Here is a 27,977-nt window from a genome sequence, read left to right as displayed (position 1 = left end):
TCTTAAATTCCGCCTATGGTAATACAGTATTGGCTCCTAACCTCCAGAGCCTTTTCTCCCTGTCTAAATGATGGTTGTATTAAATAAATCCAGGATGCTCAGGTTGTCTTTGCAAGCAACTTATTATGACCCAAATTTATGTTTATTGTGAGGTGGTGACCACTAGTGGCCGTAGTGATTATGACGGGAGAAAGTCAGCTGACTTAGTATAAGAAGCGACAAAGTCCGCGTAAGGAGCATGGATGTATAAAGAGAACTGGATACGTTGGAGGCGGGGCCCACGTTAATTCCTTTGAAATATGCTCAAAGGTGCATGAAGCAAAAAAAGTTTGACTTCCAAGTAGAAAATTATCCGGATTTTGGGCACTGCTTCCTAATCTATGGGGCCCACAGAGCAAGCCCACTTTCGTGTTCTTTATCCCTGCCTCCCAGCCTCGATCTGGGGCTCATTCATATGAACAGAGAAAGGAGAGAATAACTCTGGATTCGGCTACTAGTTTTATTGGATTATTTTTATTGAATTTTACAACTTTTAAGACTTAATAACTTAAATAGGGCCTATTTAGGTGTTTATACTGGGAAGTTGATTTACCTTAAAAAAAAAGCTGAGTTACGCTGACGTCTCTTTAGCACAATGGCATTACATATCAGACCCGGAAGCAAGCACACAGTCCAACGTGCTACCTTGGGGCTTGGTAGGAAGGAGTCTCAGTACACAGTATGTAGCTTATTCACTTTAATAAATCACCTGACCTCTTTTCATAAAATTAACCCTGTTTAGTGAGGACAAGGAACAATAAACAAGCGCCATTTTCGAGGAAATGGGATGCTTGGTGGCCATGGTCTGACATTCCCTCATCACTTCCATTAAGATTATCATGTTGGATGGTCAGTTGCCAACTTCCTGTGTCTGCACTGTGCCTTTAATACATTTTCCCTCTCTGCCCTCATACTCCCCTACCTCCTCCTCCCTACTTTTGAGCTCACCTTGAGATGTCAGTGCTGTTCTTTTTCCTCTATCCTAGCAACAACAAAACAGAAGTGGGATGGCTCTGTGAGCATGGATGGAATTGTTAAATACTGGATACTTTTCCATCTTTAGGCCTCTAGGAACTATTTTATTTGAACAATCTGAAAAGTTAATGCTAAATGGACATTGAGTGTCTTGCCCAAGGACACATCAACTTGGATTGGAAGAACAGGGGATCAAACCGCTGATCTTCTGAATTAAAAATCCGCTTCGAGCCACCGTCACTCTTTGATTGAGGGTCTTGCAACTCAGACATAAGTGATCTGTGGCAAGAGGTTGCAGGTAGACATGGCATCACAACCACTGAGTTTCTAGTCATTCCCAACCAGTATTTCTGGCTAAAAAAAGATTTCACGCCCTTTTCCAGGGTCAGACCTATTTAGCACCAGTTGTTGATAACTGCTCTGCTTTTGGTTGTTGTCAGTTGTCAGTGTTGATGATGATGATGCAGCAACCCAACAAGCTGGTGTGATTGACAAAGTTTTTCTGTGTGCATCTATGCGTGTGTTATTTAGATTTAATCACCGACTGCTCCTTACCTCCGGGGCGATGGAAGTTTTCTGCAGTTGTAATCCACTGACAGCTGCTCACCTTGAATCTACTTACAAATTGGCAGTTGCGTGAGAATAATGAGCGAAGGACACGGGGGGAAACGGTGAATGAGAAACACGGTAAACATTATATTTTCAGATTGTTCTGAAGCCCAACACCTGAGTCCACAGTGAGCAGTGTGGATGTGAACAGATCAGCCTTGAGCTTTGTTTGTTATCTTTTGTTTGTTGGTGCTCCAGTTGACCGAGCCACTTAGTACACTTCACAACTTTATGCTTTACTTTGTGCTCAGCAATACCTTTCTTTTAGTTTGTTGTAAGTGTTCTGTTGACTGATAAGGCGATGCATTTTCATAGTGGTCCTATATATATATATATATATATATATACTGTATATATATATATATATATATATATATATATATATATATATAGTGTATATATAGTTGTCTGAAGTCTCCCATCATTGGACCATTCTGGATGTATCTCTTATTAGAACAGCATCAGCCACTGTAGCCTGCTTTCCCTCTCAACTGGTGCTATTGAATCAGTAGATTGGTGCACAAAGCTCCTGTCTTTGAGTTAGTGTTTGTTGGACAGATCCTTGAAGTCTTTGGTTGAGAAGAAGAAGAATTCCTTTCACTTCAGCGGCACCAGCATATTATGGGAAGTAGAACATAATGTGTGAAGTCTGCAGAGCTACTTCAGACAGTGTTTGCACTGTTACACCCACGGGAAAACTTTCTTCTGTAGCACACCTGAAATGAAAGAAAGGACAATAAGAGCCAACGTTTTTATCTCAATCGGCCAGAATTCATGAGTTCTTGATCACGTCTGTCAGCTGCACAATTGCTGCACCATCCCACTGCTTCTGCTTCCTGTGCTGCATTCAGGGCCTATCATCCATCTGTGGGCTCTGTGCTTATTTATTCCTGGGCTTGCATCGATCTCTCTCTACTCTTGTTTTGCCTGGTTGAATTATGGGAATGATCAAAACTGAGCCTGACACCAACTCCATTTCTTGATTTATTCTTAACAGTTTTCCAATTCAGTTCATGGCTAAACTACTGAACGTTACTGTTTATTAATGCAGCCCACTCCCCACAGAGTGAGAAGCCTGTTTTTGTTCTGTTTTTCACAGGTTAGGATAGAGATATATATTTTGCTTAGAAAGGTTTGGGGCTCTGTATTGATGGATTTTAGTTTATCATTTTTGGGCATAGCTCAGCTCTGTTTTTGGAACCTTCCACCTTTTCACCAGCATGTATATCATGTTGCTGTAGTTTATTACATGTCCTCAATCATTTACACAGCTGACTTTGAAGGACAAATAATATTAGGAACATTTCTATTCCAAAACTGAAGCGGTACAGCATGTTTAATTACACACACATTTTACACATGTAAATGTGAACTGCATGACGTACATGACAGTGAAAGGAGAGAGAGAAGAGAAGGAGAAAGATGGAGTGAACAGTGAGAGAGGATTTTGACTGCAGCGTTTGGCTGCTTAGTCCTACTACAGCTACTTGAGCTCGAGCTAGCTAACGTTACAGAGCTAGCTTCGCCAATTTTAACAACCTGATGTAATGAAACAGACCAAATGAAACATTATCTGAGATGTTAACAGTTCAATAATCATAAAGACAAAACAATACTGAACACTATCCGTGATAAGCGTGACTTTCCTCGGTTCATCTCCACATGGCTGCTCAGAACAATGAACTGAAGCTGTGCTGTCCAAAGTCGAGTTCAGTAACAGCCGATCACGTCTTGTCATTCAAAAATGACTTGTAGGCAATGAGCAGTTTGAATAATAAAAATGTGTTATCATCATAGCAGAAACATTAGCCTATAAACAACAGTACGATGTAGATAGTGACTCACTGAACTTAGAGAGGCGTATTTCCACCACAGAAAATACCGTATGCTGATAAATTATGGTTATCTGCCGTTATGGTTAAATGATGGCATGTTAACATGTGAAGGATGGATATTTAACTGTATGTTACAGTTACTATGTAATAATACTGTTATAAATCAACTGTACATTTACAGCGTTTCATTACAGTGTAGATCGAGCACGTCTTTGTAAAACATTCTTAGTTTTGTATCGATAAAAAATAAATTTACAAGTAAAGTCAACTTCATTATATTATGTAGATCAAGCGAATCTAGTATTTTACAATGGATTTAAGTCATATTTATGAGAGTGTTGGTTAAAATGATATTTGTTTCAAACCACACAACACACCTACTGTTTCTTTGACGATATCTTTACTGCACAGCACTTACTAATTTAGTGGTGCTGTGGTGAAAAGAAGATCTTTCTCCATCAGGGCTCTGTTTCAGAAAGCAGGTGAGCCCACTTAAGTTGATTCACCCTGAGATGAGAAAAAACTGCGTTTTAAACATCATGGGACACTAAACCTCACCATCAATAGTCATAGATATGGTGAAATACAAAAATCAGACCCACATATTAAAGCCAATATACTATTTCTGTTTGTAACTTTGCTCTGTCTCACAGTCAGTGCATAAGAATTGTTCCACATATCAGACAATTCCGAAAGGGAAAAGATTGAGTAGGTCAATATAAGTGTGAGTCTGTTGCTTTTGTCCAAACAACCCATCTTCCAGTTGAAAGTGGGTTAAAGAGTGGAGAACAAGCTATTTGGAGTCTTGTTTTACTCTCTAAACAATAATTTAAAGTACCTCTATCGCACAGGCACCCAGATCTGTCACAAATAGAACATGTCAGAAAGATAAATCCAGGGCACCAGGAGGCCCAGTCTATTGATCTCTACATCAGTACATCAGCACACTGGCCACATTCCTCTGTTGATCCGGCTGCCTCTCGGGACCCGAGTTCTTCCAGCTGGCTGTCAGCTGCTATTCAGTTGCAATCTGTAGCATTTTTACCCTCATTCACCCCAAACACCAAAGATCCATTCAGGCACTGCTATTTAAAAATGCCCTCAATAAACACTGATGAGAATATACAGCATCTCTGTTGTCATGGGAGATCCTCATACAGTCGACTCGAGCCTTTTTTTCCTGCTCTACATCATCACTTTTACCATAACCTTAATTCAAAACCCATGATAAACATTTCAAAATGTAGAAAAAAAATCATAATGTAGAAAAGCCCTGCGTAAGCGGTTGTTCTGAACACGCAAGAATTTCATCCAACAAATTTATATTTAATGCTTTTCCCGCAGGCTGTATCCTCAGCTACTGTATCACACTCAGCATCTATAGGCCAACAGATAACCCTTGTTTGCCCTTTAACTCAGGCACAGTTGGATTAATGTGAATATTTTCACTGACCCATATAGCACATGCTCATCTGCATGCATTTGTAGTTGAATATCAGTTGCTAGTGTTGCAATGTGTTTGAAATCCTATTCAGTTTCTATCTTAGAGCTCAGGGAGGCTCGTCATTAGTATTTTTATATAATCACAGCCCGTGCATTTTTATATTCCTCCACATGGTTTCTCTAAGAACTGTCTCCACATTCTGGCTTAATTCCAGGTTTCTGGGCGGTGAGTGAAATCGCTGCCATGAATATCACTTCCTTCAACATCTGCGGCTTAATGTGACGATGTGTTTTCCCGGCACTGATTTACTGGGAAGGGATTTTGGAGAAATCTGGAGCTAGAATGATCATGACCACTTTCTTCACGTAGAACTGAGACTATAATCTTCCAAGGTTTCAGTCTGTTGACAGTGAATTAATCATAGAATAACATTTACATTTTTTTGCAGGCACTCTGGTGCAGAACCGTTCAATTCAAAGTTAAAGCAACCGACAATGAATGAAAATGCGAAAAAACAACAACTAATGGTCAGTTTCCATCAGAAATGACCATGGAAGTGCCTTTTTAGCCTCATTAGCTGTGCTGCATTACGGACGGTAATCTCAGTGCACTGGTCCAGACAAATGTCTCGAAGATGTTTGGCAAAGAAAGTCATGATGCTTTCAGGATCAACTGTAATAACTTCACTGATCCTCTGACTTTTCATCGAGCACCTATAGGATTTTATTAATTGAATATCTGCATACTAATGCTATGCATGCTAACACGCTAAAGTAAAACGGTGAACATCATATCTAAACATCAGTATGGTGTCATTGTGAACATGTAAGCATGCTGACCTTAGTATTTGGATCATAGCACAGCTGTGCCTAAGATGTGGCTACGTTTATAGCCTTTTTGAAGCGTTTAAGTGCCTTAAAAGACTACAAAACGTCATCACAGCGAACACTAGTCCTCCTTTACCTTTGTACACATGACATCTATTGCACTTCTGTCCATCCTGGGAGAGGGATCCCTCCTCTGTTGCTCTCCCTAAGGTCTCTCCCTCTTTTCTCCCTGTTAAAGGTTTTTTGGGGGAGTTTTTCCTGTTCCGATGTGAGGGTCCTGGGACAGAGGATGTTGTATGTGTACAGATTGTAAAATCCCTCTGAGGCAAATTTGTGATTTTGGGCTATACAAAATAAATGGAATTGAATTTATGGCGACGGGAAGTCGTACGACCAAAGTGTAGTTTGTTTCGTAATCCTGTTGAGACATAAATCCTCTAATCCTTGATATATTCTTCAGCTGATAGTAGGTCTATGCTAGGCAAAGACTCTGTGCTGTCTTATTTTGATCTTGAAGTTGTGACAAATTGCAAGCTTTATGTCTTGAAAACTAGCCAGTTTTAAGCGTCAGCTAATCGACTGGTGCATCTCTTTCTAAAGGACAAGCAGACTGCTTAGTCTGTTTAGTGTCAGCTTGGTTCAGATGGTGATTTATATAAGGGACGGAGATGTCCATTTGCTTTCCATGGCCTGCACAGCTTGCAGAGATTCCTCCTCAGAAACAAAATGAAAACATGATCGATTCGATATTTTGAGTCGTACAGGGTCTGTGGGCACAGGGGAGGAAGGTGAGTAGTGTCGTTGTAGGAAGAGATAACTGCAAGAGTACTTTGATCCCTTCTCCTCACAGAGGCTGAATCTCCTCAGATTATATAACCCTGTTCACGCTAAATAGGTCTACTTTGTACTGCTCCTCTGTCTGCATACAAATGCCATGCAAGGAGGGGGTTTGGCTTTTAAACCCAACTCAGTGCTCTAAAACAGGGCAGGTACTGGATGCATCCATGTGGCACATGGAAACAATGTGTGTATTTCTTTGAGGCGTTGAAGGTATGTGCTGTAGATGTGATTTTGAATGGATTGTCAGTCTACTTGTATTTACTAGGTTGGTCAATGATAAGCTAAATCTTCACACAAATCTCCCCAAAGCCCAAAACAGAGCAAATAAAAGAGCTAAATATATGAATTTGAATGAGACGATATACACAGAACAGCAGAAGTTCAAGCGGCAGAGCAATCCCAAAGTGTTTGCTGCAGTGCAACGCCTCACAACTCCTCTTTGTCTTAACTCCCCGCCAATGAATCACAAACCAAAGCTGCGGTGTAGTTTATAAATTACATTTGCGTTGAAATTGGCTGAAAATAAGCCTGTTCATGTCGAGCAGCCTTTTGAAATGTAAGCTTTTCATCCAGTGAGAGCGGTACGCATCTCCCTGCAGACAAACACTAAGTGATGATTATGATTATTACTGCCACAGAGCACATCTCTGCTGAAGGACAGGAAATGCAACTATCTGAATCAGAATCACTGTGAGCTCCAAGTGGAAAACATCGGTCCAGAGGAAAACCTACCAGGCCAGTAAACTGCCCAAAAGTATGTCCTCTGACTAACCAGCTACAACGCTGCCGTTATAAAATGTGGCATGTGTACTGTCTCCTTGACTTGATGATGATAAATCAAGACCATCAGGCTAGGATGATTCATACCCTGGTGTACTGATGATTCTCCAAAAAATGTTCTTCTCAGACATCACTGTCAAACGAAATTGTATGTCTCCAGGATAAAGCTGCAGTCCTCTCAGAGTGTTCTTTAGTGTGTTTTCAGGAGCCTACGTAGCAGCTCATGAATTCATATCCGTGCAGCAAAAGAAGGCAAATGTGTGTCTTGCCGACATTCAAACCTATAATATAGAGAAGCGAGGGCCTTTTCATTTTCAAGTGTCCTTCATGCAGCAGGTGCCTCACCGAGGCGAAACCATCTGCCTCTTGGCGACGGCAATGAGCCCCACCTTCTGAGCCGAGCTGAACCCCCAATCACAGCACAGAGGGGTGTTAAACAGTATGGCTCTAATGATGCAGTAAATGGGAGGAAAGGGTTTCCTTTTGCTTTATGTGCCTGCCGGGTTATCTATGAGAGCCATCGAGCAAAAACATGATCTGATATGAACAAGAGTCTGTCACCTTGAATGTAAACACATAAAACCGGTGGGCCGGGAGACAAATGGCCGGCACTCTCGGTCGTAAAGAATATTAAATCAGTGTGATTACACTTCGCTGGAGGAGGATGCTGTACGCTGATGATGATAAATGAGCTTTGCCAAGGTCTTGTAATCATGCACCTTTAATTCCTGAGTATTATTTGCCAGTTTTCTCTTGCTCGCTTCGCTTTTTTTTTCTTCACTCTCAAGTTTTGCCAACACGAGAGATTTGACTAAAAACATCCTCAAACCATCTACATTATTTATCATTTACTAGATACAACTAAACAGTGAGCTGACACTAACAAGTTAAACTAAACATTGATTACTTAGTGAACACAGAAAAGAAGCTACAAGCATGAGTACTGAGGCCATCCATAAAACTCACCTTGTCCTGCTGTTATGACAGACATATCTGAGCTCACTGTGCTCTCTTGATGGGATGTTTGTCCTGTGAATGTGTAGGGCTCATAGGAAATAGTGTTTGTTAAAGATAGCTATCATATACAGCTTCAATAAATGTTTTGAGGCCTAAGAAACATAAATTAGCAGCATTTAAAATAAGAATTGGAATTTGAGTTCTATCTTGTTTCTGAAGAATGACACACTGTACACATGATATCTATTGCACTTCTGTCCATCCTGAGAGAGGGATCCCTCCTCTGTTGCTCTCCCTGAGGCCTCTTCCTCTTTCCTCCCTGTTAAAGGGGTTTTTGGGGGAGTTCTTCCTGTTCCGATGTGAGGGTCCTGGGACAGAGGATGTCGTATGTGTACAGATTGTAAAGCCCTCTGAGGCAAATTTGTGATTTTGGACAAAAAGTGGGTGTTTAATTGTGAAGATTATCTTTGTCAACAAAACATGTTAGTACCATAAACTTGTGTTTGCTATATCGCTTATTTTCCGCATTTATCTCAAATCCAAATGGGAAAATCCCATTGGCTTTTTGTTTAGGGAACCAGTGAGATGCTAACTTCCGGGGTAGCCTAGAACAATACGCCATCCCTGCATACTCTATAAAGAAAGATACAAGATGGAGAGTCTGTTAATGAGTGTCTTAGAGGAATTACATGGTCTTCTCTCTGATCAAAATGATACCAATGCAGACAGTGATGTAGATTGGTGTGCACTTCAGCCAGACTGTTCGTCATGCGAAGCTAAAATGACTGCACCAAGTCACAGATGAAACATCAAAGTTAATATGACCAAAAGGTTTGGTTGCTAACTGACCGGATACAACATTAACATTATAGATTCATTTAGAGATCTGAGTTACTTTAACTTAGAGTAAATCAAAAAATCTTCGTTGGATTTACACAAAGCCAAAACGTAAGAAATTAAGTTAAATGAATTCAAAATTGTATATATTTTTGTTTCCTTGAAATTTTGACTTTTCCCAACTTTTTCTTATATACACTGCTTAGGAAAGGTTCTGTTCCAAGGCAGCATCTTTGGTTATTTGTGTAGTTTTGTGATTTTTTCTTACTTCTGGAGCCGAACCTGGAAGTTTTGGTTTCACTTTGGCGATCTATACAAACGATGATCTGTCTGGTTCTGCTGCATTGATATTTCAAGGTTTTTTAATGTTGAGTCCCATAATGTTATAGTAGTGCACTGCATCTGAGATCACCCACCTGATCTCAATGTCATTCATTATTTCATTATTTGTCAAAGCTATTGTGAAGTTCATTCTTATTGTTGCATAGTTTCATGTAAAGACAGTTTGGGCTAACTCAAGTGATCTTTACCTTGGGCACGGTAAAGCCTGACATCCTTGCTTGACTGTGATTGGACTGTGTATATACGCTGTTGTTTGAGCAAAAATGGCTTTTTGTCTCTTTTATATCTATGTCATGTCGATGTGTCCTTGGGCAAGACACTTAACTCCAAATTGCTCCAGTAGACTGTGCCTGCGGTGTGTGAATGGATATGAATGGTTAGATAGCCCTGATAGAAAGGTGGCACTTTGCAGCCTGTCATCAGTGTATGAATGGGTGTGAATGGGTGCGTGACATGTAAACACTAAAGCGCTTTGAGTGGTCGGAAGACTAGAAAGGCAAGTACAGTCCATTTACCATTGCCATTTACCAAATGACACAGATCTTATTACCGGTGTCAAGGATGTGTGCCATTTAAATAATAGCTTTGCAAGGTTAGTACAGTAAACTCAGGTCATTTCAGAGAATGCTGTGTATGTCTGAACAAATCCACAAGGACTGAGTGAGGTGATGTCGTTGTTGTTCTGATGCTGATAGCATCTTCTCATGTGATGCTGAAGCAGTCGTTCACAGAGCTGTTCGCTAAGATGCCAGTGTTGTCACGACGTGCAATGAGTTAAATGTTTCATCATCTAAATGGGTAGATTGGGAGTTTTTTAGCCGTAGCTTAGCATTAGCTTAGCGTCTCATTTCTTTCATTTAAATGTCTGGCATTTCTACAAAGCTAGGTTAGCTGCTTTCCCTCTGCTCTCAGTCCTCATGCTAATCTCCTGCAGGCACTAGCTCCTAGTCAGCTCGATACTATTGTATTGCTTTAAGTGGTCGTCTGTGAATTGAAATCAATGCTGAAGTTCAAGTGGCAAAAAAATAGACATCCTTACTCATTTTAAAGTGTCGTCAAATGAATATGCGAGTGGCACAACTGCATCATCTGTCTATTGTCTTGTTGTATTATTATCTCTGTCAAGTGAGCATAATAGTGATCATGACAGGTTTTATATTTACTTTCAATTCAATTCACAACAAGAATAAGCCACGCCTCTTTTATCCGTCACATGTGTTGATAAGACTTCTGTACAGGATACGCTCATACGCATCCTCACTCATAGCTCCTCTGGCAGGACTCCTCTCTCCTCGAGATCATCCAGGTCACAAGAAGGAGGACTAAGGAGACGAGGAGACAAGGAGGCACCAAATAGAGAAATGTGAAGAGCAGCAACAACAGCACTTCTAATAATGATAATAGTAAAAAGCAGCACACAGAAAGTACACTATGAAATTAACACGTTGCTGGGAAAAGAGTGTTGTCTCCCTTTTGTTCTTCGTCATCTCCAGAATCAGTAAATATTTCACCTGCTTTGGGTTTTCCAGCCTTTAAACTCTCAGCAAAGAGCTGTGCTGATAGGTCTCCTGTGCCGGGAGTGTCTAAACAGCCCTGATGGAGAGTTACACCTTGTCGTCCATATACAGCATGTCAAGCTACCAACTATAGTTTTCTAGTTTTCGCAAAAGAGCAGGTGGGGCTCCTTCAAACTGAAGCTTGGTGGGTAGGCGATTGTGCGATTGTGGCTAAGTGGATAGCAGGGCCGTCTTTCAATCAGAGGGTCGGCGGTTCGAACCCCGGCTCCGACTCCGCTAGTCGCATGTCGATGTGTCCTTGAGCAAGACACTTAACCCCAAAATTGCTCCCGTAGTGTAGAAATGTGATAGACTCTGAATTGTAAGTTGCTTTGGATAAAAGCGTCTGCTAAATGACTGTAATGTAATGTAGGCTGGCTGTGTGATGGCTAGTTTGAGTCCTTTAGTTGCACCCCAAGCCGCTTTTCTTTGAGCAAGGCATTAAATCCAAAAACAGCTCATGGGCTTCTGTTCTGCAGCTGACCTCTGACCTCCTTGCGATGGGGACTACAGGGAATAAATTAAATCTGACAGTTGACATTGGCCTAATATTTGGAGTGGCCACCCTATAAGTCACAGATTCAAATCCTACATAACAGCCGGTAGCCGTGGATGAGAGCATCAGCCAAGTGCTGAATGTAGAAACACAACACAAACTCAAACTGTGCTCCGCCTGTGGTTCAGCTCTGCATCACTTCAGGCTGAACTCACAGAAAGTAAAATGCTGACAGTTGAGGTTCTGTTCTTTCTCTCTTTTCACTCGAGTTGCCACTTTGGAATGTTGACTGGTGTAATGGAACGTAATTGGACGGGACTAAATGTTGACTTAGGGAGGGCCGAGCACTCGAGGGTTAAAACTGATTAGGTTGATTGCGTGCTTTGCATTGGGGAGCGCTCAGCGCAACACGGCACTTGTTCGGGGTTAATGCTGTCATCCATGCATGAAGGCACGAGTGGGCAGCCACGAGGAGAGGAGGCTCTTTAATCCGTTTGCCAAGTGGAATTTAGGTTTTCCTCTTCAGGCATTTATTGGAGATAAGGGCTTGTTATTCAGGGGGGCTGCAGAAGCAGTCATTGCTACATCGTTGCTGATCAGTGCCCATTAAAGCCCTTACGTTGTGTTCTGTCTGCTCGCTACAAATCTCCACTTTCAAAAAGGCAGCTTGTATTCTTACATGCCATTAGTAGTCTGCATTCTTGGTAAAAAAAAAAGAAAGAAAACCCTAACACACAACACGAAACATGTTTTAAAGTAGTAAACTGTAAAAGTACTTTATTCTTCAGCAGTTTTTCCTGCATAGATAGTTTAGATGTTGCTCCCTTCACTGTCATATACACACTGTATATCCATTGTAAATGTTTTCTTATATGTATAATATAAATTCAGAGTGAAATATATGGAATGCCATTTTATTCAATATTAAACACATGAAATGAGGCAATAAATGAATAAATATATAAATAAATGTAAATATTATATATAATATATAGTTCAATAATTCAATAGGTTTTCATTTCATGAAGGTAGTTTTCCAAAAGACTTTTACAATTTATTTTATGGGATTTTTATTTCCTGATGACACATTTATTTGAATTGCTGTTTTTATTTGCATCTGTTGTATTCAAGTCAATGCGTGTTTATCTCACATATTCAGACCAACAAGACAAGAATCAGATCGCGTGAGATAGCCACGCCCCATTCATTTAAATATTATATATATATATATGGATTTATATTTACCTATATTTGTAGATTTATTGTTTATTTATTTACTTTCTTATTTACTTATTTATCTATATATTTGATATTGAATAAAATGGTACTCCATGGAAGTTACTCTCATACGGTGCAAGGTGCATACATTAGCAAGATGATACGGTAGATGATCAGCACTTGTCAATAAATGTAACAAGTCACAAGTAACCAGTGAAAGCCCTGCACAACCTCAATCCTATGCTTTCCTTTTGTTTTTCCTTCAGAGGCGTCCCCCAGTCCTGTAAAGAGCTCCCCAGAAACGTCTCCCATGACCTCCCCGCGACAGCGCCGCGACTCAGACCGCTACTGCCAGCTATGCAACGCCTGGTTCAACAACCCGGGCATGGCTCAGCAACATTATGATGGCAAAAAGCACAAGAAAAATGCTGCTCGAGCGGACCTGCTGGAACAGTTGGGGAAGACCCTGGACATGGGAGAGATGAAAGGTAGGCAGCACTGCATATTCTGACACAGCACATATTCAACACAATCAATCAATACATATAAATACATATCACAGTACGGATGTTTTTTGGCAACTCAAACATGGGACTATCATCTACCGTTGGCATGAATGTTAAAGTTTCATTTCTACCAACCTAAACTTGAATAATTACCTGTTACACAAGAATACAAAATAGACGTGGGCAACCGTGGCTAAGTGGAGAGCAGGGCCGTCCTTCAATCAGAGGATCGGCAGTCCGATTTGGCAGTCTGGCTCCGCTAGTCGCATGTCAATGTGTCCTTGAGCAAGACACTTAACCCCAAAATTGCTCCTGTAGCTGTGCCTACGGTGTGATAGAATCTGAATTGTAAGTCTGCTAAATGACAGTAATGTAAAGTAGAGAATCAGAAGATTGAATATTCACTTTGAACAGTCGATTAAATACAAAATAATTTAACACAGCTGCACTTGGTCTGCTGAACCTGATGAAGATCAAGAAATGAAAACATTGGTACCGTGCATGATTTAAAATAATTATTGGGAACCACTCACTATTTTATGTTTTGGGTTTTATTACCTATAATTTACTGGTACAGGTTCATTCATATGAGTTTGGGAACATGAGCATTTCTAAAACACTTTTTTACAGCCGTGGATGTTTTAGATGAGAGCTTTGACACTGAACCAAAACAGTGAAGTTGTTTTGCTGAAAGGCGTTAAAGCGCTCTGTAGAGCTGAGGGGAGTTCATCATGATTCTCTGTGGTTCTTCACGACAAGACTTCTTTCCCATTGGACATGCATTGTTCATTTGACGTATTGTTGAAATAAAAAAAATATTAGTGCAGCTTTTAGGATCAAACACTGATGTTCATTGTATGACTGCAACCTCGCCCACCTCGGGTGGTATCAGCTGATTGATTGGCCGTTATCAGCGGTTGTGAGCCTTATAGATATGGGTTAGAAGGGGTCTGCTTCACCTATTAGTCGGTTCAGAAGGCTGTTGTTATCTAATCAGATGGTAGATTACCAACATGAATAGGGGAAGAAGACCTCAGCCTTTAGTGGCTGCAGTAGTTATAAGTGGAGTGAAGGAAGAACAAAGAGAGATGGTGAGGGTGGATGTATCGGTAAAACAAACACAGGACTTTCACCCAGGAGACTGCTGTTCGTGTCCCACAGGAAAATTGACTAATTCTGCTGTACTTTTGTTACATATTTAACGAACAACATGTATGTAAGTTACATAACAAGTGCACTTATTTTAAACCAAACCAGAAACTTTTCCTGAACCTAACCAAGTGGTTTTAGCCAGTGTGAAGCAATAGAACGGTAGCGATGCCCAAAGTAACGCTCAATCAATGGGTTACAGCATTCAGAATGGTTCACTACTTGCCATTTGGCCACTTGTTTGCTGTCAGAGAAGAGGTAGAATCTCATGTTAAGGAAGTCTAAGTGGTAATTATTGTTATCACTTGTCAGACACCGTAGTCAATGATGTGATGTGTGTAATATTGATCAGCAGCATTAGCCTATGTGGTATATTTTCAGGCCTTGCACAGTACAGCGAAGACCCCAAGTGTAGTTGTCTTAGATGAAAACCAGATGTGCAGGAGACCAGGGGCAGAAGGGTGGATGTGTAGAATGAGGAGGCCACATACATTCTCTTATGTTCCGCCCAGATGTAAACATGACATGTACCCTATATAAAGATGAAGCGAGCGCCCTAGAAGCGGGGACTTTCGGATTCGACTTGAGACCTCCGGACGATCTAGACGTCCGTAATGGCATGTGTTGCTTGTTTGTAATAAACTTTATTATACCAGCAAGAACAGTGTCCACGGAGCATCCTTCATCATCACTTCAACAGACCTGTCGCATGCAAGATACGACACCTACATCTGGAGAGAACTCTGATCGTTTGTAAGTCCTCTACTGGTAGCCCTCTTAAAGCTGTCAGCTTGACCCCTTCTGGTGTTTGTCAGCGTGTCACAAGCTGTTAATTTTACAGACGACGATGGGAGAACATTCTTGCTTATCCTCTCCCGGTCACAATATGTCAATAGCAATTACACAAAATGATTCCATGCGGTGGCGGGCCAGCTGCCAGAAGAGCAGAGGGAGCCCAGAGGTGTTGTAAAGTGTATTGGCGCGTGATCACACCGAACGGGCAAAACAAGTCCTGACAGCTGATTGGACACGGAAGTTTTTAGAAAATCAGAGGAATTATTATATTTTATTATTTCATTATGTAAGTCCTCCAGCAGTAAGGGTAGGAAAGCGATAATATTCTCTGGCAAATATTCAGGCAAAGCCCTGCAGGATTGCTCTAAACATTGCTGTAAGTGTGCAGCATCCAGTCTATTCAAACACTTCAGTTGGCAGAGACTTGTTATGTTAGAGCAAGACCATCGATCAGATCTAGAATCTGTTTTGTAATTTCGGCTAATTTTGACTTTGACAATGTAAGTATACATGATCCTAAAGCCCTTGATAACTTCAATTATAAAGGTATCTTTAACGGTTCATATTTGTGACTAAATAAACAATAATTAAAGGCACACTGAGTAGGACTGATCGGTTGCGGTCTGTGAACATCACATTGAATGCTGGCCCCTCCTACCCAGCTCCACGGAGGTCACTACGGGTCTTGTTAGCGGGTGAAAGCCAACACGAGCTTTGTGTCCTTGGAGTTTCACCTCTGCTTTTTCTTCGGCATTGTGCTGTCAATTTTGTAGTTTATATAGGTCGACGTCCAGAAATGTCCGGAACACAACAAGATGAAAACAAAAGAAGTCAAGTTGTCTGCTGACACAGACAAGGCCACACACTTCTATATGTATATGAGTATGTGTATGAGTTGTATGAATTGTACATTGTATTTTGGAAAACTCTACTCGTCTTGCTTTTAAAGTTAAAGTTCACAGAAGAAGCATTTTAGTTTAAACTACTGTGTCAGCATAAGAAACAACGCCACAACTGTAATCAGATTTTGATTGGAACAGAAATATGGCATATCATGAAATCACCTTCTCTTTTCCAGCAGAGCCCCCCCCCCCCCCCCCCCCCCATGGAACATGTGAAAAGAGTACAGGGAAACAATACCATAAAAATACAAGAAAGGTCATTGTTAAGTTCTACTTCCCATTGGTTTTCTATACAATGTAAATGAATCAGACAAGATCCTGTTATGATTCCCTAAAGGTATTAATCCCAATAACAGGATGAGTAGAGATTAGGAGTAAAGGACAGTTAGTGGTGTCGTTGAAGTCTGATGCTCATTGTGTTCAAAGTGAAATGTGTGGAGATGAGATGTTTAATTAACTGTAACAGTAAGGATTGTAATGTTTGCAGAGTTGTAGATGGGATGGAAAATTAATATGTGGTAGATAGTCCATTATACACTAATGTGGACGGACCGTGTGAGCACTTTTCCCTGGTTATCACCGCGGTGGAGTTAAACGGGATGATGGTGTCTTTTCCTTAAAGATAATATTCTTTTTTCCTGAAATTAAGACAAATGGGGAGATTTGACCTCAGAAGCAGCTTGTTTATAGATATTTTATTTCTGAGCTTATAGAGACGCACCGATCAAACTGTTTTTCTTGATCCAACATCAGCGCTCTCTTTTTCCCATATTTAAAATCTGTATACATCCCTAAACTCATCGTTTATTACGTTATTGTACTGTATTGCACAGGAACATAATGGAAGTCCTATTAAAGGCTGAAACATCAGACATAGACTCTTTTATCTTTCTACATGTAGTCTCCATGCTGCTGTTAAGGGAAACAGGAGCTGTAGAATCTGCATATGTTCTGCTGAGCGATACATTGTCCCAGGTGTACCCTGATACCTGACAGTGACAGACAACCAGACATAGTAAGAGGCAAGCCAATAGGCAGCTCTGTTCATTGAATGGACCGACTGCTGTTTACATAAAGGGTTCGTGTTTGTGGTATTAAACTCAGAATTAACATTGAGTGTGAAAATGATTTGACACACTAAAGTTTTATCTCTGCCACTTTCTGTTTAGTCTCTTGCAGTGAACACTGAATCCTAAAGTATGCCTCCATGCTGTCATTCCCCTTGTTGTATCATTGGGCTGTGTGCTTTACCTCATGTGCTTCACCTGCAGACATGACATACATTCACTAGTCAGATCATGTCTTAACCAGAAAGGATAATATTTTATATTCAATAATGTGAAGTAGACAAGAATACTGGAGAAACAAACTGAAGTTACTGCATGTTCCCATTGGGATCAGCCATCTGTGTGACTTTTTGACCTCTTTGCTATCAAGTGCAGCAATGTGAGACTGGACTACAGATGACAGGGAAGACAGCGGATTGGATAGGGTGATATTAACAGGGTTTGACAGAATAACTGCAGTCAGTGTTACAATGTGACAGAGGACGAGTCTGTCTGCACGAGCAGACGCCTCCTGTGTTTGACGAGTGGGAATGGTCATTTCTTTTCATCGTCTGTGACTCCCTTTTTGCGTATAATGACAACTGACGTGAGTGATTGTTAAATATGTGATAGACCAGAGAAGTGCCAGCTCACCTCCCGGGCACTGTTGAGGAGCCCTTGAGCAAGGCACTGAACTCCTAAAAGCTTGGGGGGGTGCCCGACTCAGACTGCATGTTTACAGGTCATGTGCATGTCGATTTCAGGCCTGTGTGTGTGTAAGATAAAAAAGGAGAGAACAAATTAATTTTCCACTCGGAGCTCAACATGCTGCGATACCCATGACCCTCGGCCACTGTTGCTGTGGAGTTGTAATGTTTTCATACTCTTCTTGTTTCTTACCTATGTGTGCGACCAAATGTCAAGCTCTGTGATTAACTGAAATGCACCTTGGGAGTTGTATTTAATGCCCGGATTTCTTTTTATATGCACACACACACTGACTTCTTATCAAAGAAGCAGATATTTTCTGTCACAGTTGTAAATCTTATGACCTGATGATTCAACCTGGAGAATTCCATGCTCATCCAAGTGCTGACAAAATGTGAAAAATGAATCAGAATATAGGAAGAAAACAAAAACTCACTCAACTCCCATGCTGTGACACAGCTGGTGTTTTCACTCCCGTCCATTAACATGGCTGTCAAAACATCAGTGCCGTGCGTCGCTCGTTGGAACGGGCCCTGAAGACGGTTTGAGGCCGACAAAGTGCTTCTCCTGATTCTCCGATATCTCCGACTACTCCATTAACTGGAGTAAATCATCCATCCTTCCATTAGATAGTAACAGTAACAGTTGGGATGGGGCAGCCCATACACCACCTATCCCTTTTTGCACAGGTGCCATCACGTATTTGGGAATACATATTTCCCCCAGGCTGTCAGAGCTGTTCACACTCAACTTCACTCCATTACTTAAAACAATAAATGACGACCTCCTCCGCTGGATGAACCTGCCATTATCACTCATGGGCAGAATAGCTACAGTTAAAATGACAATACTTCCTAAAATAAATTACCTATTCACAATGATACCATCTCAACCCACTCACTCTTGGTTCAAATCACTTGACTCAATCATTACTCAATTCTACTGGAAAAATAAAACACCAAGAATTAAACTGGCCACTCTACAAAAACCAAAAACACAAGGAGGACTTGAAGCTCCACATTTGTTTCACTACTCTCTAGCAAATAAATTTCAATATATTCTTAAATGGATCCACCCCAACCAATCAGACAACACATGGTTAGATATAGAACAGACAGTTTGTAAGGACATTCAGATTTCTGACCTACCATTTTTAAGCCAATCTATCAAACGCCATCCTTGTTTCAAAACACTAACAATAGCAGAAACTCTGACAGCCTGGTGGAAATTCCACAAAATCACTAACATCACTTTTGCACCTTCAAATTGTACTCCCATATGGAACAATCCTGATTTTCTAAGTCACAAGACACCTCTTAATCTCCACACATAGTCCGCTAAAGGCATCACTCATCTGAAACATATCTTCAATACTAACACCATGGTTTCATTCCCCCAATTGGTTCAGAAGTACGGCATCGGGAGCAATCAATTTTTGGAATATCTGCAACTCAAATCATCTGTTCAATCCAAACTTAACACTAAACCCACTAACCTAGAACTACCCCCCTCAACCTCAGAATTAATTAATATCCCCTCTTCAAAAAAGTTAATCTCAAAAATATATGGAGTAATATCACAGTCTGACAAAACATCATCTATACCATCAAGAAAATGGGAATCAGACCTGTCCATCACTCCTGATGCTGATTTCTGGAACCAAATCTGCAATAACATCTACTTCATGACTGAAAATGCCAATTTACAACTAAGGATAAAAGTATAAGTATAAAATACTTCACAGAATTCATTACACTGGGCAAAAAATGTTTAAAATGGGATTCACGTCAGATATCTGTCCACATTGCACTCAAAACAGCCCGGATAGCTATGTTCACGCCACCTGGCACTGCACACCAGTTAATCACTTTTGGAAAGAAATAACTGAGTCACTGTCTGTCTTCCTGGGCTGCCTCGTCCCATTATCCCCTTCACTGTGCTTACTAGGAGACATCTCAACAATACATCTGAGTAAAACAAATCGCAAATTACTCCTCGTGGCCCTAACTATCGCCAAGAAAACTATCCTCATGAACTGGAAATCAAGAAATAACACACACATCACACACTGGAGAAACTTAATGATAGAATATATTTCAATGGACAATCTAACCTCGTCCATCATATACAATACAACAGAACACCACTCCACCTGGTCATCCCTCACTATGTTTCTGCAAACGTGACATCACCCATCCTATTAATATTAGAATTTGTATAGTATATATCTATTTTTTTTTTAAATGTATTTATTGCTATTATTGATTTTTGTTTTGTTGTTTTTCTTGCCTGACAACCAATTGAAACCCACGTACATGCATACATGAACATCCATATGCACACATACTTTGTTTTTTTATTATTATTATTATTATTATTATTATTATTTTTATTTTTTTTCTCCTTCCATCTCAAAAGGCTCAAGGACATTCCCACACACGCACACACACACACATACACACACACTGACTATATGATGTTTGCTAGCTTTTATCCCACTGTTCTTGTCATCCTCTTGTTGTTATGTCTATGTATTGTCTAATATTGTCTCTTGTCTTTCAATACAATTTATAAAAAAAAAATAAAAATAAAAAGTGCTTCTCCTGGTGAGGCAGCTCCTCTTGAGTGCAGGGAGGAAGCCCTTCACACGGAGAGAGGCAGGATGTGTTCATCTCATCATTTGTTCTTTTAAATGTGCAACAAGAACATTTCACACACACGTGACGATTGGTCAGTGGCCCTCAGCTTCAAACTGTGACACCATAGATTCTCCCCTAGCATTGGTTTTGGACGGCTTGTTAGTTTCCCCTCGTTACATGCACAGTGTCTCTTCAATATGAACTTCCGTCTTCACAGGAAGTTCAGTTTAGGTCACAAAACCTTTTCTTTTAGGGTAAGAGCGTTGGTTGAAAGTAACATTACTGACTAACGACTGAAGTCACTACGAGTCACTAATGACTCACGTGACAAAAAGTCAAAGTTTACTTTGCGTTTCAGCAGCGGTGTCGTGGACGTACGTCATGCACCTCATCTCCCGCCTTACCTGTGTGGACTATGTCCCTCTTTCTACTCCACCAGATGCTCTGACAGCCTAATAATTACTCAGTTGGGTTTTACATTGGAGTTAGTTCAAAGCCTGGTGCTTCGGTTTTAGGCGGCAAGGGGCTCTGACCAATCTAGGGACAGAGACCCGGATTCAGTCACTTAATGCCTTAATAGACTGATATCATTTCCTCCCAATCTCATTGACTATGAAATTAAGACGTTGCGAATTCTGCTTTGAAACAGAACAGAGAAGCAAAGAGAGCTGAGAAATAACACTTAGGTTTGAGCAGTCAGCTGGCTCAAGTCATCAGCCTAATGTGCAATATGATCATGATATACACAAGCAAAGCTTATGGAGCTCAGCATGATTAATTCTAAACCAAGACAGCATGATTAATCTAGAGAAGTGCCACTGTGCAGCAGCGTTGTGAACATGTCCTAGTAAATGTTGAATTTCAGCTATAATATATCATTTAACTCGTTTTATTAATGAGATGTTGGTCAATGAAGCACAGATATGTTCTGCACGAATGGATTTTCTATCCCAGTTGCCAGAAAAAAACATTTCTGCAAACCACGGGATGTGTCGCATCACACTTGCAGAAACGCACGATGCTACGTGGTTAACGTTGGGAAACGAGTGGTTGTATAGGTAACCAAACAATCTGTTAAGGTCCGTGAAAGCATCATGGTTTGTGTTAAAATAAGAACTTAACGTAAGTAACAACCGCCCCGAAGACTTTCTTACATACCGTTACAAGTGTAACAATGTTACATAATGAGCAGAAAGTCAATGTTTACTTTTTGATTCATATGGGACTTGAACAGTGATCTCCTGGGTGAAAGTTTAGTGTTTGTTCACCTCATCCAAGCATAACTTCTTTCTTGTTGTCTGTGAGGACAGACAGGACGGATTCTAATCAGAAGATCAGTGGTTCGATGCTCTGCTGCTCCAGTCCACAGTCGTCATGTCCTTGGCCAATGGGCATTAGTTTACATCCTGGTGGCCAGTTGGCAACTTGCATGGCAGCCTCTGCCATCAGTTAATGAATGTGTTTGTGAATGGGTGAATGTTGACATGATATGTACAGCGCTACGAGTGGTCGGAAAACTAGAAAAGCGCTATATATATATATATATATCACATATAAGTTGAATAGCTTTAAATGTGACAACAATGAACAAAACGCTTCAAAGCTTTTAGTTCTTTAAATGTGAGTGACCTATAAACAGAAAAATCTATTAGACCTTGATTGTTTAGTTTAAAGTCGTGATTGAATTGAAGAATCATTGATTATTTTACTTTTGTACAGTAGGGATGATTGACAGGTTACAAGGTCGATGGTGCAATGTCAAATAGTAGCTTTCCATTGTTCCATTGTTCCATTGTTCCATTGTTTGCATATGCGTTGTGTAAAGTCTCATCCTCATACCTCATGCAGAGACTTTAATTCGGCCATTTTCCAACAAATTAACTGTTTTTGTGAACTGATATTTACCAAAATATTGGTATTTTAAAGCTGTGCTTGGGTATTGGTAGCTGCATGGTAGCAGCTATCCTCGTGGCCATTTTGAGTTTCCACTGAGACAAAAGCTGTCGCTCTGTTGTGTTTCTCAGCTCACCAGGCTCCTCTACAGGCAAATATCTCCATTCAAAAATGAAAAACAACAACACATATGTGAAACAAACCGTACAGTTTAACCATGTGTGTGCCTCTACTAAGTTGCCTCAATATCACTTGAACTTTTTGATCGTGAACTCCAAAGTATTCAACGTGTATTAAGAACTTTATCTTTATGCGATATTACTTTCAGCTGTCTGGACACTGTCCGTCTCATAGATCTTTCTCATTATATTGGTCACTCTGTTTCTTTTAATTCCTTGTGTAGCTGCCAAAGGAAGACTGTAGAATGTAGTCCAGCCTGTCAAACACCGCAACAGACCAATTGTGTTTTACCAGACTCCATCAGAGCTGTTAATGCGTTTCTGACAGATGTGATCTAACACATTGTCTCCCTCTTTTCCCTCTCCTCTGCTTTCCAGCTCTTCCGTCTATAGAGCCCTTTAGTTGCAGTTCTCAAGCTGTTGCTCTTGGCTGTGTTCTATTTGCCACTCCCCTTGATCCTAAAGTATCTATTAATAACCTAATAGCTGGCTGATCAAGGTCCTCTTCAAAGGGAAACAAAGGGCAAAGTCTGAGCCCGCGTACACTAACGCGTTCAATTTCAACACTAGATTGGACCAGCAGAAGGCCAGGCATTTGTTCCCAGCTAATGCCTGTTCCCATCAAGATACTACATCTCTTCCCACTGCCCGTTTCCTAACTGCGTCCAATTTCAGAATCCAATCTTATCTGTGATTTGGTGAGCATGCCCGTTTTATCGCTTCAAGGGGTTGAAAACACTTTTGACTGATGATTTCATTCTGAAAGTCCATTTCACAAAGCAATTCATTACATGTCCCATAGTTGCAACTTACAAACCGATTTGTTCTCATGCGGATTCAGATTTAGCATATGGTCTTTCAGCCTGGGCGCCCCGCTGCAGTCAGACAGGGAATACGCTTAACTTGCACCATCTGAGTGGGACAGATGGCTGCTGGTTAATTTAGCATGAACCCTGGACCTACACCACCTTTTCCTTGCTCATAAACAGTCCACACATTGCCGCCATGTTCCCTCCCAGTGGCTCAGGCAATAGGTCTCAATTAGCGGAGAGACAACCGGAGATTTACTACCGAGCCAAAGACATAACTCAACTCAGTGCCCCCAATCTGTGACTTATTGTTGAGTCAAGTGTGCCGGGTATAGACTAGCTTGCAATTACCACGCTCAATGCTCCATGAGCGTTCAATGAGATTGGATTCTGGTTTATTATTTTCCATCGGAGCTTGTTTGTCAAAAGTTAAAATAACTCTACGGTAAACAATTCACATTATTTACGTAACTTCACTTACATCACTTAACGTACCTATTTTTTGCCAAACCATGTTTTGATGACCAAGTAGTTTTGTTGCATTTTTGTTTTGTTTAGTTGCAATTCACAACGTCCCCATGTGTTTTAAACTGCGACTGTAATCAAGGAGAACACGTGTTTCCCTCAAAACATAATAGAGAATGCAGTTTAGTTCCAATCGGAAAGGAATTTTTAGGAGAAAGCGTTGTTCATCAACACAGTGAAGTGCCATTAACAAATGAATTTAAAGTAGATGAATCATTTTGATAGGCTAAGATATTTCAGGTTCCTCAGTGCTGCAAATCACAACTTTTTAAGCATTCAAGTCGTGGATCCTAACTCGCTTGCCATGAAAATATGCTTTATCACATATCAGTATATTTTTTTCAAAACTGATGTAAGGAGACTCACAGCAGCTCACTGTTTTTGAGAATATCTCCGTGACTGTGAGAGGAGTTGGTTTTAGCGCTACGAGGCTGTGTGAAGTACCCAGAGACCAAGTACCTACGCGTCCTGAGTTAGCCAGTTAAGCTACTTTTAGCCTGAGATGTGTTGTGAGTACATCCACAGGTTTGCACTCAGAAAAGTCAGTTTTGCTGAGATGAGCAGATTCAAATTACATTTACTGAAATTCCTTATGAATCTTTCATGCTTTAGTAGTTTACCCATGGGCTACTTTCTTTTCTACTGGTACTTTCAATATACGACATTCAGAGCAGCAAAGAACTCTTTGCTATGTACGTTTATAATGGAGTAATCATGTCTACCATAAAGTCTAGAGCATAAAGTCACTCTCCCCATATGTGTGTTGTTATCCAAGCTTGTCCTTGCTTTGTTGACATAGCAGGGCCGTCCCCGCATGCTTTTTAGTGCACGTTCACGCACGCCCCACTGGCTCATGGACTGCCGCCCTGCCCTGCTCTCATATGGCGATTACCGCCGTCTGCAAATAAATGAGACCGCAGGGCACATTTCTCTTCTTCTGCATCCTCTCCTGAGCTGCTTTTCTCAGCCGAGGCACAACTTCACCAAGACAAACGATTCTCCAGTGACTGGCAATGCCTCCGAAGGCAGGAGGTAGAGGTGATCGAGGGGAAGCACCACGGGGGCCTGAAGGCTCCCTGTGCTTCATCGCTCATGCCGAGCTAAGCCATGTGGGACGAGCCGCAGGTGGCTGGCAGTGATGGATAACGGGGCTGCTGGATAATCTTTCACCTTTTCAAAAATGATTTGAGAAGCAAGCTGTCAAAGAGCCACTGCAGAGCAGACTCTCGCTGCCTGCATCGGAACCTTAATGTCAGCTCATGACTGCGTCTGGGGACGACCGTGCAAAATTGAAATCTCAGCCCTGGTGGCGGCAGACTGACAGAGTGGTTATTGTGCAGCTTATCAGGGGGAACATGAAAGGGAGAGATTTACTTCTCTCTCTGTGGGGAATATTGCCCTCCTTCAAAATGTTAGAAGAAAACAGCTGACATAAATATCTTAGAAAAACGTTGTTAGAAAACGGGAAATGCACGTAAAAATCACGTGCCACTACCGTGGAAGAAGAAAAATAACTACGCTTTCTAGGTTTCAGCAGCTTATTCCTTGGTGGGGTGAGTTTTTAGAGTAAACGATCATTCATGAGGAAAATTTGATTGAAGAGGATATGGAAATGTAATTCAATGAGTGAAGCGTGGCATTTACATTCTCTCGGCCTTCTGCTCTGAGGCATATTTATGAAGCAGTTAACTCAATTGTAAGAGCGAGGCAATCAAGACCCGCCATTTTTCATGCCACAATAAGATTAATACAACATGAAAGCGATTATGCAGGGTGCTCATGTTCTGCAACAGGGCGCTGACTCAATACATCCATTATCACAGACAGTGCTGATAAACAATCGAAAATAAAATAGATAACTCATTGAATTGTTTTGATCCCAAATAAATCATCAGAAGCCTCAATGTCTCACGGCCTGAGTTGCGTTGATTCCTGTAACCTTTTGACATTAAAGTAATAATCTATAAGACTGTTTAGTCACTATCTATCACCACATGAGTTGCAGCTCTTGCATTTGCAGTATTACAAACTGGGTGTCTGTGGCAACCTTCCCGGGAATAATCCCAAGTGGCGCTCTGGAAGATCCAAAAACACACCTGCAATTACCGCTTGTAGCTGCCACCAAGACCCTCGTGAGAAACAGAGCTCTTGAAGATTGCACCTTTAAATGAGGCTGAAGTAAAGGAATAAGGGTTCAAAAAAAGGCCTGACGAAATTTCCCATTTCTTCTACACTATTGATATAATTCAACTTTTCAATGACACTCATACAAATTATATCCATTTTTACTTTTCAAACTTTTCCTACTGCTTCACCTTGTCTAACATTTGTAAGCCAACAATTCAGGGTTGTGTCAGCTGTTCAGCATTAACCGTTTACACCATTTACCGTCTTTTCTAGTTTGAAAATACTCCTCCATCTCGATCGACAGTGGTCACCTGGGTAAAAGTCCTGTGGCTGTTTTCCATCCACCCTGACCTCTTCCCTACGCAGACTTCTGAGGACGATGATTAGAAACATATTCATCTACATTAACATGCGTAATTCAGAAGGAAAATGTTGGAAAACAGGACATTCATTTTCACTATTTTTGCTTAAAATCCAAGAACTGTGGCACAACTTGAGCTGGATTGACAAAAAATATGTACAAATTATGTATATAAACATTTCTTTAAATGGAAATACAAAAATGTCTGACCTCTCAGATTACGCTGTGAAATGCATTTCCCTGGGATCTATCAGCTATGGTAATTTTGCAAACGCAAAATTGTGTGCACACTCACAGTAACACTGAAATGTTTTTGCAGGACGTTGGTCTTGTTTCACTGCGTGCCAGAGGCAAAATGAAAAATCATATTATTGTATAATCCTTTGAAGATTTGGGTTCAAAGATGTGTTTCTGTTTGATTCCAGGCCTGAAACGGAGCTACACCTGTGAAGTCTGCAGCGTCACACTGAACTCGGTGGCACAGTACCATGCACATCTGCAGGGCTCAAAGCACCAAAACAAGTGAGTGGATCACGCTACTGGTCTCTGCAGTAACACAGCACATGTGACTGTTACTGCTGCATTGCTCAATGCTTAATGCTGCACCTCAAACATTTGTCTTTGCTTCGGTCTGTGTCCACTCCAGATACAATGTATTACACATTTAATGCATAAATGATGAAAGTATTGAAGACAGTTGCATTGTTGAGACAGACTTTCCAGCTGGGCCCATTTTGCTGAGGTCTTTCTGTGTGGTTTTTTATGGCACAAAAGGAACTTTCATTTTTTGTTGATTTTTGTTCTCCCTGTGGACGAAAGTGGTAGTGTTTCCGAGCACCAGAGTCCATTTAGAAAACCTCTCATTTTACTGAGTTCCCAGCTCAGTCCTAGTTCTGGTCGTCCCGTTCCTCCCTTCTCTCTAGCTGACAATGAGCCTGGGCCTCCAGCAGCATAGTGTCACCTGCAGACTAGAGAAGCAAGGCTCTGCTCCTGGCCAGAGGAGAAGACGTGCAGGTCGAAGGCAGCAGCAAAGCCGAATCTTGGTCCATCCTTGGTGGGCTGGTCGCTGCCAGAGGCCCCACTGGGGTGTGAGCACAAAGACTCTGGTGAACCTGCATGATTTCATCGGACTTTGTTTGGAATCTGACCCAGTGGCACCGTTTACAAGCATTAAGAATAACTATAAAGAAATATCTAATCATCTTACTGATGGTCATTAGGTATGACCATCAGTAGGTATGATTTGATGGGGTTTACACGGTGCATGTTCTGGAATTAATCCGCCCTGCTGGCTGGTTTCTGGCTGCACACGTCCCAATGGACGCTGGCATCGGGAGACGTGACATGCCGCTTGTCAGCCCTGTGCTTTAGTCATGGACGCTTCTGCCGCCTTGTTGGAGCCACTGGGATTCCAGCCCTAAGGAATATTTCACCCCCACCAGGACCCTTACACCCTGCCCCCATTTGCCTCACTTCATCACAAATGATCCTCCATTATTTTACTGTAGACTGCCATTTATGGAAGAAAGAAAAGATATCTCTAAGCTCTGATTGGTTGTTTCTTGTTAAATGACATGCGGTGG

At 41.1% G+C, this 27,977-nt stretch overlaps 1 protein-coding gene across 1 annotated transcript in view; it reads left to right on the top strand.

Moving 5' to 3' along the window:
* LOC142957665 (zinc finger matrin-type protein 4-like) overlaps window positions 1–26,920 on the top strand; it is a 130,049-nt gene extending 103,129 nt beyond the window's left edge. Inside the window, exons 5-6 of the mRNA XM_076099617.1 lie at window positions 13,022–13,243; window positions 26,820–26,920. Of these exons, the coding sequence (XP_075955732.1) occupies window positions 13,022–13,243; window positions 26,820–26,920 (323 nt within the window). The remainder of the gene's footprint in view (window positions 1–13,021; window positions 13,244–26,819) is intronic.
* The last annotated feature ends 1,057 nt before the right edge of the window (window positions 26,921–27,977 follow it).

The sequence above is a fragment of the Anarhichas minor genome, unplaced genomic scaffold (assembly GCF_050575085.1).
Source record: "Anarhichas minor isolate MPS153535 unplaced genomic scaffold, ASM5057508v1 ptg000025l, whole genome shotgun sequence".
NCBI lineage: Eukaryota > Metazoa > Chordata > Actinopteri > Perciformes > Anarhichadidae > Anarhichas > Anarhichas minor.
The sequence above is the reverse complement of the archived record's forward strand: the minus strand, read 5'-3'. Positions and strand labels throughout refer to the sequence as shown.